Source organism: Eptatretus burgeri, chromosome 2, assembly GCF_056783735.1.
Source record: "Eptatretus burgeri isolate ZD-2024b chromosome 2, Ebu_testis_v1, whole genome shotgun sequence".
NCBI classification, from domain to species: Eukaryota; Metazoa; Chordata; class Myxini; order Myxiniformes; family Myxinidae; genus Eptatretus; species Eptatretus burgeri.
Window position 1 is genome coordinate 61,110,929 of NC_140962.1, and position 14,975 is coordinate 61,125,903.

The 14,975-nt window shown below is 43.4% G+C and overlaps 1 protein-coding gene across 1 annotated transcript in view; it reads right to left on the reverse strand.

The window, feature by feature from the left end:
- Nucleotides 1-176: 176 nt before the first annotated feature.
- TMED10 (transmembrane p24 trafficking protein 10) overlaps nt 177-14,975 on the reverse strand; it is a 42,978-nt gene continuing 28,179 nt past the window's right edge. The window contains exons 3-5 of the mRNA XM_085869495.1: nt 8,013-8,086; nt 1,522-1,648; nt 177-788 (exon numbers count right to left, since the gene is read on the reverse strand). Of these exons, the coding sequence (XP_085725621.1) occupies nt 667-788; nt 1,522-1,648; nt 8,013-8,086 (323 nt within the window). The 3' untranslated portion in view covers nt 177-666. The remainder of the gene's footprint in view (nt 789-1,521; nt 1,649-8,012; nt 8,087-14,975) is intronic.

Here is a 14,975-nt window from a genome sequence, read left to right on the forward strand (position 1 = left end):
TACCCACATACTAAGTTTCATCAAGATCGGAAAGAAAAATTGTTGACGGACGTACAGACATTTGGTCCGGCTTTATTAGGTAATCTCGGTAGAGATGACCGAAAAAGCGAAATTTTAAAGAATTTATGAACAAACATTTTCAAAAATACCAGAACAACAACAACAACAACAAAAGGTTCCTTGCATCTCTTTATTGACCTTCTGAGATTATTCCAAATACAAACTACTGTACTTCTTTGCAACAATTATTCCACAGTGGTTTTACAAATAATTATGTGACATTTCATTCTGCAGCTACCTACCTGGTCCTTTCAAAATCCCACCCAAACTATCAAAACTGGAAAATTTGAACCATCGTGGAAAATGACAATGAAATCCACTTGAAGTCAAAGCAGAACTCGTAATCCAGAATTTACAAGCGAGCACAAAAGCTTTGTATCCATTCTGTTTCTCAGAACAAGCCTCACACAAGCCAATTGAAAAAGTCAATATACACAAACATTCCCGTGTCTAATCAATCTGAAACTTCGCATTTAGAAAACAAATGTGGCTTAATCAGCAAGGTTTCCAAGATTTCCTTGCCGGTACTTTAAGAAACCTTTCTAATCGCCCCTTACTCCCCATATGTCTAAACTCCCACTCATGTGATCCCCACAGCTGATCAGATCACTCGATGAGTTTCTTGGCTTTGAAGAACCGCCGCAGGTAAAGCACTTGCCACGTGGCTAGGCCCACGAGGCAAAACATGGAGAAGACGGAGAAATACAAGACACGTGAGTTCGTCGATTCTGCAAACAAAACGGTGCAAATGGGGGTGAGCGTGGTTAACAATTGTTTTCAGACACAAAATTATGTGGGAAAGAAATTGGCTCAGCTATGAATGGGGAGATTCAAATTACAAATGGAGGATCGCAATTTGAGAGGCCGAGAGGACGAAAATATCATCAGCACAGAAGAGGTGGTTGGTACTAACATGGACAGAACAAGTAAACTACTCAAACAGTTTCACATATTATACTTGAATATCATTGGAGCTCTCTTTGCAGCTTTGAGCGAACCAATATATAATCTCGATCACTTTACACGAACTGTTTTTGTTCAGTTGTTGGTTTTTAACTGGAGGTTTTTCAAAATCGAATCGTGTGACTGGTCACCTTATAAGTGTTTTGTGGGATAATTAATTCACATAAGCAACTGACATTATTTCAAAGAGCCATGTCCTGCAATCACCAAATTATGGGTCTATTTATTACACTCATGCATGCCCCTTCCCTTCAATCCCTCACACCTACCTTCTTTCCCTTTCTTCAAATAACTCAATTTTACCCCACTCCACTTCAACCCCATAACCACCCAGGAGAAAATAATAAAGAAATGGAGAAATACTCCCTTCGTAAATTTTGAAAAATCTTGTTTTTAAAAACTGTGCAATCATTAGTTTTTATATATTCCAATGCACAGTAGTGTTTTCATGATGGAAAGAAACCTTAAAACGGTGACACAGCAGGCATCAATACTCACCATTTGTGTCCCTCATCTCCTCCTCACGAGCCTTCATGTAAGCAAAATCATTGACGATGGATTCGGACAGATCTTCCAACCTTCTCAGCTCCACTTCCAGTGGCTTTAACTTCTCAGCTTTAGCAATCTGCACGTACAAAATGGCAACAAATGTCATGTGCTGCACCATTTTCATCCTTTGTTTCTAAATTACATCAATCTATCAAATACTTGATATTAAAAATTTGAAATCAAGAGTCAAGTAATGCATTTATTTTCTTCATAATTTAAACTTCAAGAATAAAGGGAAAAGTTCACAGACAAGGACTTTACTAAATCCTCGGTATAAGCATTTCCTGAACGTCACAGAAATGAAAATAAAAAATAAAAAAGGGCTCAATATCGTAAATGAAACAAATGAGCTTTTTCTCGAGGACCAAGTATTACCTCTTCCTCCTCTGATCTCACAGATCAGAGTGATAAGAGAGAAGTCTTGAGGTCTGCAGCAATTACCTATTCCATTAGTTTGTTGATGATTGAGAGACGGTTGCCTGGCCCAGAGTTGTGTTTCAGTTTTGACACCATTCCTATCATTTGGAGCAACATTGGTGATTTTCCATGACGAGGACTGGTGGCCTTCAAAGAATGACATAGAAAAACAGAGAAAGAGGAGACAGAACAGATGAACCCCCTCGAGTATTAAAGAAATGATGATGTCAGGACCAGCAGCAGTGGTCTCGTCAATAATGGCTCGGCATTTCTCCATCTTGGTGGGACGGAATTCACATGCTGCAAGAAGTTTTCAGTGATTGGAGCAATGGGGGGGGGGGGGGAGGGGAGAGGCTAGGATAAAAATATTGAAGTGTCTGCAAATGAAGCAGCTACGTTCGATTTGAAAAGCCTTACATATAATGGAGGTTTTATATGCGGTCTGGGGAAGGTTTCAATTGGAAACTTGAGTACATAAATGTAAAAAAAATGTGAGAAAAACACATTTACCATATGAGCTCTTAAGCAATCGATTGTATTATCCCATTACAGTAATCCAAATGAGAAAAGTAATGGACGATTGTTTTTATCATTTTATTTAAGCATATTTAGGAATAAATCAATGTTAAACATTACGAGACTATCAAACACGTTTGAAGTGAATGAGGTTTATGATGATCGGTCTATGCTAAAGGCGCTGTCACACCTTGACGTTTTAGCCAGCAATGGCAACGTATAAAAATGTATGTAAAACGTTGGCGTACGCTGAAGTTTTGAGGTTTTTTTTTTAAGTTTTGGTCGTATTCATAACGTGTTGGTCGTATGCATAACATATTAGTAACGGGCACAGAACGTTTCGTTGTCTTATAGATAACTTATACCAACGAATGCTTAGCCTGTTGTCAGCGTTCACAACCAATGCCTAACAACAGTTTAACTTAGGCATAGAGCTGCACGTATCACTGACGAACTCGTGGCATAGCCTGTTAAAAAGCTGCCGCACGCCAATTGAAATCATAACCACCTGAAAATTGGAAGTGTCAACATCGCAGTCACACCTTGACGATTTTGCCAGCGCATGCCGACCTATGAAAAATGTGTCTAAAACGCTGGCACACGTTGAATACGGTATGGGTAAGTCGTGTATACGTTAGGAGCACGATGATAAACAATGAAGTACGCTGTCATATTCCGTGGTACGTCTAGTACGTCGTGAAATTTCAAGCATGCTGAAAATTTTACGACGTACTCGACGTATGGTTCACAAGTTCCGCATACGCTGGCATACGTTCTCGGCACGGTCCGCGATCGTTATCACACGTCGGACATACGTTACTTGTAAGTTACTCATAAGTCGAAACACGTCGAGCTAATGTTTAGCATACCCGAAACATAATTTTTAACAGATGAGTAACGTGCTTTGAACCTATGAGTAGCGTGCTTTGAACCTGTGTGTAACGTATCTCAAACGCACATTGTCGTATGTAGACGAATTTGATTGACGTCTTCCGGACGACCACAGAACTTACTGAACGTGTTTCTAACTTACATCTACCGTATAATGGCTATTTGGCAGCGTTTAGGGGAATTGGTTTCTACAAATGGGCTTCACAAGAGGAACCCGTCAGTGTTCCAGACTCCATGTTGAGTAGATGTTAATGTCAGTAGTATCAGTAATAGTAGTAGTAGTAGTAGTAGTAGTAGTAGTAGTAGTAGTAGTAGTAGTAGTAGTAGTAGTAGTAGTAGTAGTAGTAGTAGTAGTAGTAGTAGTAGTAGTAGTAGTAGTAGTAGTAGTAGTAGTAGTAGTAGTAGGTGAACGTGATGGGGAGGGTGTGGGTGATGATGGACCCTCGTTGCGTCCATGAATAGGAGACTACTTTGCACCATTGTTCGATGTTCTTTTCGGCTAATTTTTTTTCTCAATTCCACGATGAACTATTTTTTTGTTTCAGTTTTTAAAGTATTCAAAACGACTTGGACAAATGCATAAGGTACTAGTAATGAACACAGAAAGCTTCGATAACTTCAGGATAAGTTATACCAACGATCGATTCGCGTGTTATAGGCATCCACAACCGATGCCTAACGATAGTCTAACGTATGCATAGCGTGGCAGCGTATCGTCGACGATTACGTGAGGTTTTCTAATCATAGGCTGCAACTTCACTTTTAATAAATGCCTGTCACTCGCCTATTGTTTTTGCACGCTGGTTGTCGGCAATTGAAATCGTTTCCATTGAACGAGTTAAATCGCTTCCACAGGACTGCAGTCACAGCACCAACAGCAGCAGGCTCAGTGCCAGGCTCAAGCGGATCCCTGTAGAAGGTGTACTGCTTGGTTATCCTTGGACCCACTCTGGCTCGCAGCTCATCGAACATCGCTGGGGGCATTCGCAGGAAGTTGATGAAGGATGCATGGTCCTCGTTCCGGAGTTCCACCATGAGCTGGTCATATATGCCGTAATGGCGTCACCTCCCGATCCATGGTCTGACCCAGTTCCTTCTCCTCCATTCACGTCTTCTTCTCCCGGCTCTATTGGCACGCAACTGGTGCAGTGTCAACTCGATGAGGTCATATTGATGTTGGAGGACAGGTAGGTATTGTCGTCTCAGCCTTGCCGTATCCTCCATCTCTTGGAATGACATGGACATGTACTCACCACGAAGTCTAAAAAAAAGAGACGGGTTCCTCCTGCGAAGCCCCTTTTTATATACCAATTCCCCTAATCGCTGCCAATACGCCATTATACGGTATCTGTAAGCTAGAAACGTGTTCAGTAAGTTCTGTGGTCGTCCTGAAGACGTCAAATACGTCTACATATGTATTTGTGCGTAGGACATGCTTTACAAATAATTCCCAAGCACGTTACTCATAGGTTATAAATGTCACGGGTACCCTAAACATTACTTTGATGTGTTTCGACGTATGAGGAACTTTCAAGTAACGTGTTGCGAAGTGTGAACAACGTTCGTGTAGCGTGCTTAAAAAACGTTACTCATAGGTTAGAAATAAGTTTCGGGTACGCTAAACATTACCTCGACGTGTTTCGACTGATGAGTAACTTACAAGTAACGTGTGTCGACAATCGCATAACGTGCCTACAACTTATGACCAGCATAGCGCAGTGTGTGAGTCTTACACCGGCATACGTCGTAAAATTTCAAGCATGCAAAAATTTGACAATCCAAAAGTACAACGTTTAAAGCCAGCGTACTACGACGAATGGCAGTGTTTTTCAGCGTGCTCTTAACGTATACAAAACGTACCCATAACGTATTCGACGTGTGCCAGCGTTTTAGACAAATTTTTCATAAATTGGCATACACTGGCTAAATCATCAAGGTGTGACAGCGGCTTAAGCAAATGTGTCCCAAGTACACCAGCTAAGCTAAAAACTCATTGGGGGAATAAAATTAAATAAATCAGTTGGGCTTTCCGGTTCCAGTTTCTTTGTGAGTGAATGCAGGTTTCCCAGTTCTGTGAAAACTTATTGAAAAGCTGAGAATACTGTACTGGATGTTCTCCTGTATAAATGTTCCCAGTGTTGTTGTCTCAATGCTTGCACAAGCATATTGTCACGTGTGGTGGTTACAGTGTCGTCAAAATGTAGGGCTTTAGCATAGACTGTGTGTTCATGTAGGTTGGATCATTTTCACATGTAACAAGGACTGTGTTTAGGCAAAGTTATCCTGCTCTTATAAGGCGCTACTGTGTGCAGTAGAGAGTATCAAGATTAATGATGACACGTGATTGGTCATTCCTGTCCGAAATGGTGAGGACCAGGTGAGGAAAAGTGAGGATCTCCGCAAGGGATAAGGATGTGTGGAACTACTATAAACAACAGAAGATAATTTCCCAAGACTCTTATAAGGAAAAACAATGAAATGTAAAAAGGGGAATGGGAAATTCTCTTCAATGGGACTGTTGTCATTATAGCTTGGCAGGATAAGTGGCCCATATATTTTTTTGTCATGTCAATCTATGGCTCTTCCCCTCCTGAACATGTTCAGTGATGTGATGGTACTGAAAAAAGAAAGATTCCTGTTGCTTGTTCAAAACACTTTGCAATAGACACCACAGCATCTTCAATGTCCACCAGCTTATGCTAGCAGATGGGACACCCACTTCAATGTCATTTGAGGGAAGGCTCATTTTGTGATGCAATGCCACACCAGTGAAGCACCAATCCAAGTTTACAGTTATGTTTGGAATTAGGCCCAGAGGAGACAAGTCAAATGCAAGTGCATCACTGTGCACCAAGTACAGTATCTGTGCTATTATTTTATTTTATCCTTTGTTCAGGTTTTCAGGAATTCCCCAAACAAAATATTTTCCAAGAGTACATTCTATAGAAATGAACTCAACTGCAATCAGATTTCAGAACTTACATGAGTAATCATTTATATAGACTGTGTTACTTCCCAACACTTCAAATGCTAAAGAAAAATAGTGCACAGAGATCAAGCTTCTTAAACAAACAAAATGTTATTTCCATATATAATAATACAAATACTTATACAGTAATAATAATAAATAAATATATATATTTATTTACAGTGCACTATATTTCTCAAGAAATAATACATTGGCTGCAAACATCTTGTCAACCAACACATTTGCTTCTGTATATCCAGTATCCACCCCATGTCTACCCCCCTCCCCCCAACCAACCACTCTTTCATCACATCCATCCATTTGGACCATACTCTGTGCAGAGCGTTGGTGCTACCTAAGCAGTTGCCTTGGTTTCATCCCCATATCCATTATATGTCCAGGCCTTTCTGAAAGGACTGTTTGGATCCCCCTCCACCCCCCATCTACTTTCTCAAAAATCCTCTGGAAGAAGTTTTCATTCAAGCTTCTGGGTCTCACGATCTGCCATGATCTTTCCAGGGAAAGCCACATTTCCAACCGAGCCTCCAAATCAATCACCGACTGGGAATCCTCTGTCATGCAAAGTCCTTCCTCGGCCCACCTGAGCTCCTGACCACATACAAAGCTTTCGTCCGCAACCTGATGGAGTACTGCTCTCCCCACTGGGCTGGTGCTCCTGCCTCTCACCTTTTTCAGCTTCACGCTGTGGCAACCAAGGCATTTCAGACCATTGGCATCTCCCGTGATGAGGCTGAGTCTTTGGGCCTCTCACTCTCTCACCACAGGCAGATCGGTGGACTTTGTCTTCTACCATCTCTTCTCCGGTCTCGCCCCCCCCCGCCCCCGCTCTGTCTGCGATACATATGTCTGCCTTGCCCCTCCCTCCCAGTCTGCGATACATATGTCTGCCTTGCCCCCTCCTCCCCCCCCACCCATATTTCCTGCAGGGCACTTGAGGTCCACAAGCAACTCCCTTCTGGTAAAACTGCAAAAATCATGAATCACTGCTCACCTTCACTCTTTCATTCCTCTTTTTCCCATTTTTTGAATAAACTCCCTCACTCTGTTCAATCCCATTCTTCCTTCCAGGCCATCAAAATGGCTGTTCATTACCACCCCCATCCAAATCCTTGATGCTTTCTACCCCCGTTAATCCACCCCAAGCCCATCTCTTTCAAATTCCCTGCTTTCCTGCTTGAAAGTCCCTGTAATGTCCATCTTGTACACCCCATGTTCCCTGCCCCATCCTTCTCCCTTCCACAGATCTCCTGGTGTCTCTGTTCCCCACGGGTTTGTCCTTCACACTCCCACCCCTCTTGTCTCATGCCCCCCCCCTTGCTGTGCGTTGTGTGTTAGCTCTCATACGAGCTTCGACAATGTATACAAAATAAAATAAAGGTCTCCATTTTTTTGTCCCTCAGCTTTGCTGTTGGTGCTCCCCCTCCCTCCCTCCCCCTTTTGTTCTGTTACATTCTGATCCATTCTATGTTCTTGCTCTTCCACAAGCCTTGACTGTCGACAAAAAAAAAAATCAAAATAATAATAATAATAGCACATTTTTCAAGCTTTGTTGTGGAACAAAACAGCAACACAATCAGCAAACTTAAATATAGCACTTGTATAGCATTTTTTGAAGCAAATTTCTTACATCCTCATAATTCTTGGCTTCCACGCCACGCTTTGTGGTCAAAGTGATGTGCTGATCTGCACCGTGGCTGCTTCCTGCAACCAGCACGCACACAAACACACACACAAGGCAATTCCTGAATATAGGGAAGGAAACGTCCACAAGAATCAAAATAGGCTCCCAGCCAAAGCTAAAGCATTCAGAATACAAACACAACACCACACAAACTACAAAATGATTTTTTTTGTGTTATTTTTTTTTTAATGAAATGCCCTTGAGGTCTATAGAAATTGTTAAGGTGCTTTCATGGTCAATGGGCAGGCAGTGCAGAGGGGAATGAGTGTTTGGATCCAACATGGGAGGACACCACACAAAAAGGTTTAAAAATTAAATGAGACTTGTATTTTAACACGAGACATCATGGATGGTCACATACTCCAATAGTATCTTCTTCTTCTTCTTTCGGCTGCTCCCGTTAGGGGTCGCCACAGCGGATCATCCATATGATCCGCATAGTGATTTGGCACATGTTTTACGCCAGATGCCCTTCCTGACGCAACCCTGGTCGCCTCTTACGACACAGGGATATGGTACACCTATTTTAACCGGGGTATACACCGGCCCAGTACACTGGTACTCATTTCGCCGACCTCGGAAGGATGACAGGCTGAGTCAACCCCCTGGTGTATTAATTCAGTGGCCCAAGGGGGCTTGAACTCAGGACCTTTTGGATCCCAAGCTACTGCCCTAACCACTGCGCCAACACACCAGGCTAACATACTCCAATAGTATGTGCAAAGGAAAATAGCTGAACCGCACAACCATCCCTCTGGTACAATTGGTCGCACAACTGGCTCTCCACCATAATTATTGTCCTCTTCTTTTCAGAATCCTCCAACATGATCGTTTCAATGCTCTGGCATTGGTTTGCAAACTCTGTTTTCTCCAATCTAGACATGGGTATATGTCACCACTCAACCAGCCTACCTGGTCCCATTGGCAGTTGTTGCAGTCCTTGTAATCGTTTCAGCCAGTAATGAATGGAGAGTGGGGTGTGGGGGGGGGATGTAGGACTGAACCAGATTGCACAGCACCGAATGAGTATACGATACTGCACAAGGAAGATGCAGTACCTAAAAAGGGTGGGGGTGGGGGAGGGGGAGGGCGAGTGCAGTACCAAACACAGGATGCTGTGTCTAAGCAAGGACAATACAATACCGAGGGAGAGAAAGTTGGACAGTATTGAACGAGGAGAAGGTGTCTTACATCTCAATGAAGGAAATTCAAAATATCCTTGGGCCAATGTAAAATGTTGTACAAGAAACACCATTTTGTTATTTTCTACTTACAAGCATACAAACGAGTAAGATTTATTTTTACGAACCATATAACTTCATAATTGAAATATAAATATATATATATATATATATATATATATATATATATATATATATATATATATATATATATATATATATATATATATATATATTGTTGTGGTTGACGAAATTCACAAACCACCATTCAGGTCCCTTAGGTGAGATATCTCTGTAAGTATATGTGTAGTTAGGCCCAAACCCGTTGTCTAGAGGGAATAAATGTCATTCACTCGGGCTGCGACTCTTCAGGATAGCCGTTTTTCTTTTACTATCTTTATTTTGGACCAGCCGCCATTATTACCACCACCAACCACGTCTCAACAGCCATCACACAACAACCACCAACCACAACGCCGCTTCACAACAACAACCACCAACCACAACGCCACTTCACAACAACAACCACCAACCACAACGCCGCTTCACAACAACAACCACCAACCACAACGCCGCTTCACAACAACAGCCACGACCTTTACCGTCACAACTCGCCACCATCGCATCACCGTCATTCCCACGCCACTTGTGGGCGCCGATGCTGGACTCGTGCAGGGCGCGCACCGAGCAGCGTATTCAGAGACATCACAGACTTTCCGAAGAAAAACGGATCAAAAACGACTCACGCCCACTTTTGTTCCGTCCAATCGGTGAGCGAGGGGCGATTTGGCCCCGCCTCCAGGGCGTTGGAGGGCGGTCGCTATATGCAAATACATGGATCAAAAAGCATTCACGCCCACTTTTCCTCGGGCCAATGGGGAGCCAGTTAGAGAGGTGAAGGGTCGGAGGCAGAGGGTCAAGGGTGAAAGAGCGAAGCCACAGGGCTTATATAAACGGCTGCGTTCGTCAGTAAAGTAGTTGTGCGGAGTTCAAGAGAGTCGTCGGTGGAGCTGGAAAGAAGTGGGAGAAGTCAAGAGTGAAGAGTTGGGACGAGCCAAGAGAGGAGACGGAGAGGGCGAGTAGACGGAGCTGTGGAGAGGTGACGGCGGCGAAGGCGGACGAGGGGGTGCTCGCGTCGGTGCCGGGAGCTGCACAGGGAGAGGCCAGCAACGCGCCCGAGGTCGAGGAGGAGACGCTCGCCGCGGGACCCGAGACAGGGTGATATCCTCCTTCCCCCGAGCATCAGCAACCCCCTCCTGTTTCCCCCCGCGCTGAGATAGTGCGACAAAGGGGGCCCCTTTCCCACCCACTACCAGACACTGTCCGCGAGGCCCGCGGAGTTGAGGCGCCACCGCCGCTCTGCGTCTCATCATCAGACGGTAGGCCCGACCCGGTCTCGGCCCCAGGCCCGCCTCATCCTGGAGGGTGGTTCTCTTTTCTTTTGCTTTGGGAATATGTGTTGTCGGCGCCATCTGTGAAGTAAAATTGTATAAGTGTTGCCGTGTGCCCGGTAGTCGGTTAGATCTGCATTGTTGCATTTGCTTTTTGTGTAATATTGCATTGTCTTCTTCTTTTACATGTGCTTTTGGTGGAATTGTATATGTGTGCTTTCCGTTCATCGCGAAATAAATGTGCTTATTGTTGAACTGTTTTCCCGCTTCGCTTCGTCTTTTCCTCTATTGAATCTCCATCTTGCTTCACGTAAAGGGTTGGTCGTGGGCTAAAACGCCCGATAATTAATCGAACCGTCGAGGCCGACGAATAACACCGCTCGGTTATCCCGATAGTACGGAACGGGTCGCTTAAAGTGGCCCGTGTCCGAAGTCGACCTGCGGCGAGGTGCGGTCGCCAGGTCTACCCTCCGTGTGGGTACTGAGGTAGGTCGAATTTGGCGAGCAACCCTATCCCACGCGGGGGCCGATTGGCACGATCGCGGTGAGACCGAAAGGTCCACCCGTGACTAGTTTCCGGCGTTAGTCCGAGAGGGTCACGACTGGATTGTCCATCCGGTGGGCGACGTGCCGCGATTCGAGTTACGTGGCCGTCCGCACGCCGACGGGCGCGAATCTGCAACAATATATTATATATATATATATATATATATATATATATATATATATATATATATATATATATATATATATATATATATATATTATATATATATATATTTAAGTTGTATTGAAGGAGATTGAAAGAAATTACGTTGGTTCATAAAACCTTTGAAACCAACTATGGCCAACAAATACAACACCTACAGGGCCTTGCATGTTAGCCGACTCGAGGTAAACTGGAGAAGATTGCAAAATGCGTCCTGATCTGTTCAGTGTCCTAGCTCTTCCACGAGCCTCGACTGTATACAAATAAATAACATAAATAAAGATCTTGAGATTCACGGCATCAAATACCCTCCTACAGATTTGGTCCTTTATTGTTATGAACTTGGAGTATCAAAAGAATGTGGTTCGTCTGTCACATGTACCACTCTCCTCTGCACATGACACCTAGTGCTTGTCTGCATGCAGGTGAGCAATTTACTGCATGTAAAGGCCGTCTCGTTTGCTTTGCTCTGTAAAGCTCGCACCCAAATAAACCTCCGTGCTCCATCACAGTGCCGTGGCAAATGTTCTAGTTGATGCTTCGAGTCACCGCAGGAAATTGAGAGTCTAAGGAACAAAGTGCTTTTAACGGAAGACGGTGAGTTTTATGGCAGTTCCTCAGTGTGCATGCGTAAATGCCGTTCAACAGCTTGTGGTGTATTGTGGTTACAATTGCTTTTATGTCATCCTATTAAAAAAAAAAAAGTTATGGTATGGGTGCAATACCCAAGAGAAAATGTTGTTTCGACCTATTAGAATCATTATAATTGCTTCAGCAATTATTGTGCACAGCTGGTTGCAATTGACGAGACCGATGAGAAAAATAAATGCAATTCGGCGATTTTAAGGTCTCCCAATTTGGTACTTTAGCGATGTATTCTGGCATCTATATCATTCTCGTTACTTCCACCACCGAAGGTCAGAGGTTATGTTTTCACCCCTTTCTGTCTGTTCGTGTGCAAGATATCTCAAAAAGTTGTGAATGGATCCGGATGAAATTTGGTGGACGGGTTGGTTGTGAGACAAGGACGAACTGCTTAGATTTTGGTGTAGATCCGAATCCAGATCCGGCGACTAGAATTTTTAAAAGTGATTCTTCACCATTGAGATATAGGGCTAAACCGATATATACTATGATGTCTCAAAAAGTTGTGGACGGATTCGGGCAAAACTTGGTGGACAGGTTGGGTGTGTGACAAATACTAATTGATTTGATTTTGTTGAAGATCCGGACCCGGATCCAGATACAAGAATTATTTAATTTTTTTAAAGCGATTCTTCACCATTGAGAGAGAGGGCTGAAAACGATATATTGCATGATATTTCAAAAAGTTATTGGGCTCGATATGTTCTATTGGATTAGGCATTGCGCAGCGAAGGTATGTGCTCTACCGAATGCCCTTCTAGTTAGTTATGAAAACGGCCGATAACAAAAGGTACGACTTTTAAAGCCTCATGACTTCACTCTACAGTAACTTTTAAGCACATCATTTTGTACACATTTGATGGGGTGGCCATTTTTTCCCCCCGTGACATCCCTACATATGGAGTAGTGTACTCCCGTATTCCATGATAAAAAGGACAGTAAATCATGGAGCCATTCTGGAGATTGTTGTTTTATTTGTTGTTCAAGGACCCTCCCATTCAAAATGACAATTTCAAGGTCATACAAAATGTAAAAATCGCAATTTCAAGATGCAAAATAATGATTGAAACAAATAAATAAAATTAACTGGTCAGATTAAACACCCCGATCCACGAAGTACCTCCCTCCAACAAACAGACAAAATGTCATTATGTGCAGCAATGAGGGACTAAAGTCCTTCATGGGTAAATCACCTCCATTTTAAACAACTGGGGACAATTGCCATGTGACATCAATTCCAGAAATAACGATAAATGTCGATGCATCAGTCACTCTGTGGATAGAAATTACATCTGCTTACACATGTACATGGTCAAAGCAAGCTCGGTCACTCAGTCACTTTAATCATACAAACACAAATGTTTAGTGCATCAGAGAACGAGTCATTCACAAGCCTAGCCACTTCTGAGTTACTTTCCACAGTTTTGAGTAAATTTACTCATGTGGAGTCTCACCTCATGTATTCATTCTGAACAACAAATGCCACCGTTAACTGAACACACTTCTCTCACGGCCCATATACCCACATCATCTATGCACCCCCATTGCGTCACATACATTGCCATTACCCGTGGCTTTGATCGATTGATCATTACCTCCACCACCGAAGGTGAAGAAGGTTACGTTTTCACCCCTTTGTTTGTATGTTTGCGTACAGGATATCTCAAAAAGTTGTGGACGGATCCGGATGAAATTTTGTGGACAGGTTCAGTTTGTGATAAGAACGAACTGATTAGATTTTGGTGAAGATCTGGATTCAGATACTAGAATTTTAAAAAGTGATTCTTCACCATTGAGAGATAGGGCCAAAAATGATATGTAGCACGATATCTCAAAAAGTTGTGAACAGATTCGGATGAAACATTGGTGGACACATTGGGTGGGTGACAAGAAAGAAATGCTTCAATTTTGGTGAAGATTTGTTCGGCACGCGGCACGAACACGAGAATCGCGCAGCCTTCTTCACCGTGTCGAGGAGGAACCAGCCAATGAGACTCTCCGTCTCAATCACATACCTCACCCAAGTGTCTGCTCATCTCTCTCGTCCCTTCTCCTCAGAAACGTACAAACTTCACGACCCAGCCGGACAGTCAATGGCTAGGATCTTGTTTCAGTAAGGGAACGAACTCACACCAGCACAAACAACGAGAAACGCGGTGCTGTTTCGTGATGCCAAGAGGAGAGCAAAAACGAGACCGTCTCAACCGCATTCCTCACAACTATCTCCCCTCTCTTCGATTATGCCCTCTTCTCTCACATCACACCGACCAATCCCAAGCCTCGGGGCGTGGCCTGTCGGTTGTTGTTAAAGCGTCATTCCTTTTTATAACTGGCTTTGTAAATGGAAAAATGTAGGAAAAAGTCACAGGAGGGCAATCACATAATGGGAGAAATTAGCTTTATACCCTACATAATTAACAGCACCACCCCCCCCCCCCAGTGTGGTGACCCATAACAATCTTAAGCTGACAATTTTCCCAACTAAATTTACATTGAGATGTCTCCTCCTTGTCCACAAAACATGCCACACTATACTACACTACACCTACTTTTACGATGAAATTCCTCCATCTACCCCACAAATATAACAATACTTTCCCCAAGTTTGATTGAAATCCCTGAACCCAGACTCAAAATATTAAATAATTCTGGCTGCCAGACCATGCCTCCAATCAGGTTGAAATTTCAAGGACTCTGTGCAGAGCGTTGATGCTGCCGAAGAAGTCTCCTTGGCTATTTGACACAATCCTGGACACAGGACACCACTCCGACACAGGATACCAGCAATCTGGCACTCATTTTGCCGACCTCAGAAGGATGACAGGCAGAGTCAACCCTACCTGGTATTAATTCAACAGCAGAGTAGGATTTGAACTCAGGATCCTAGGATCCCAAGCACACCACCTTCACCATCAAGCTAACAGCAGGCATATATCCATACACTCTATGTGTGTGCGGACGCGCGCGCGCACACAGACACACA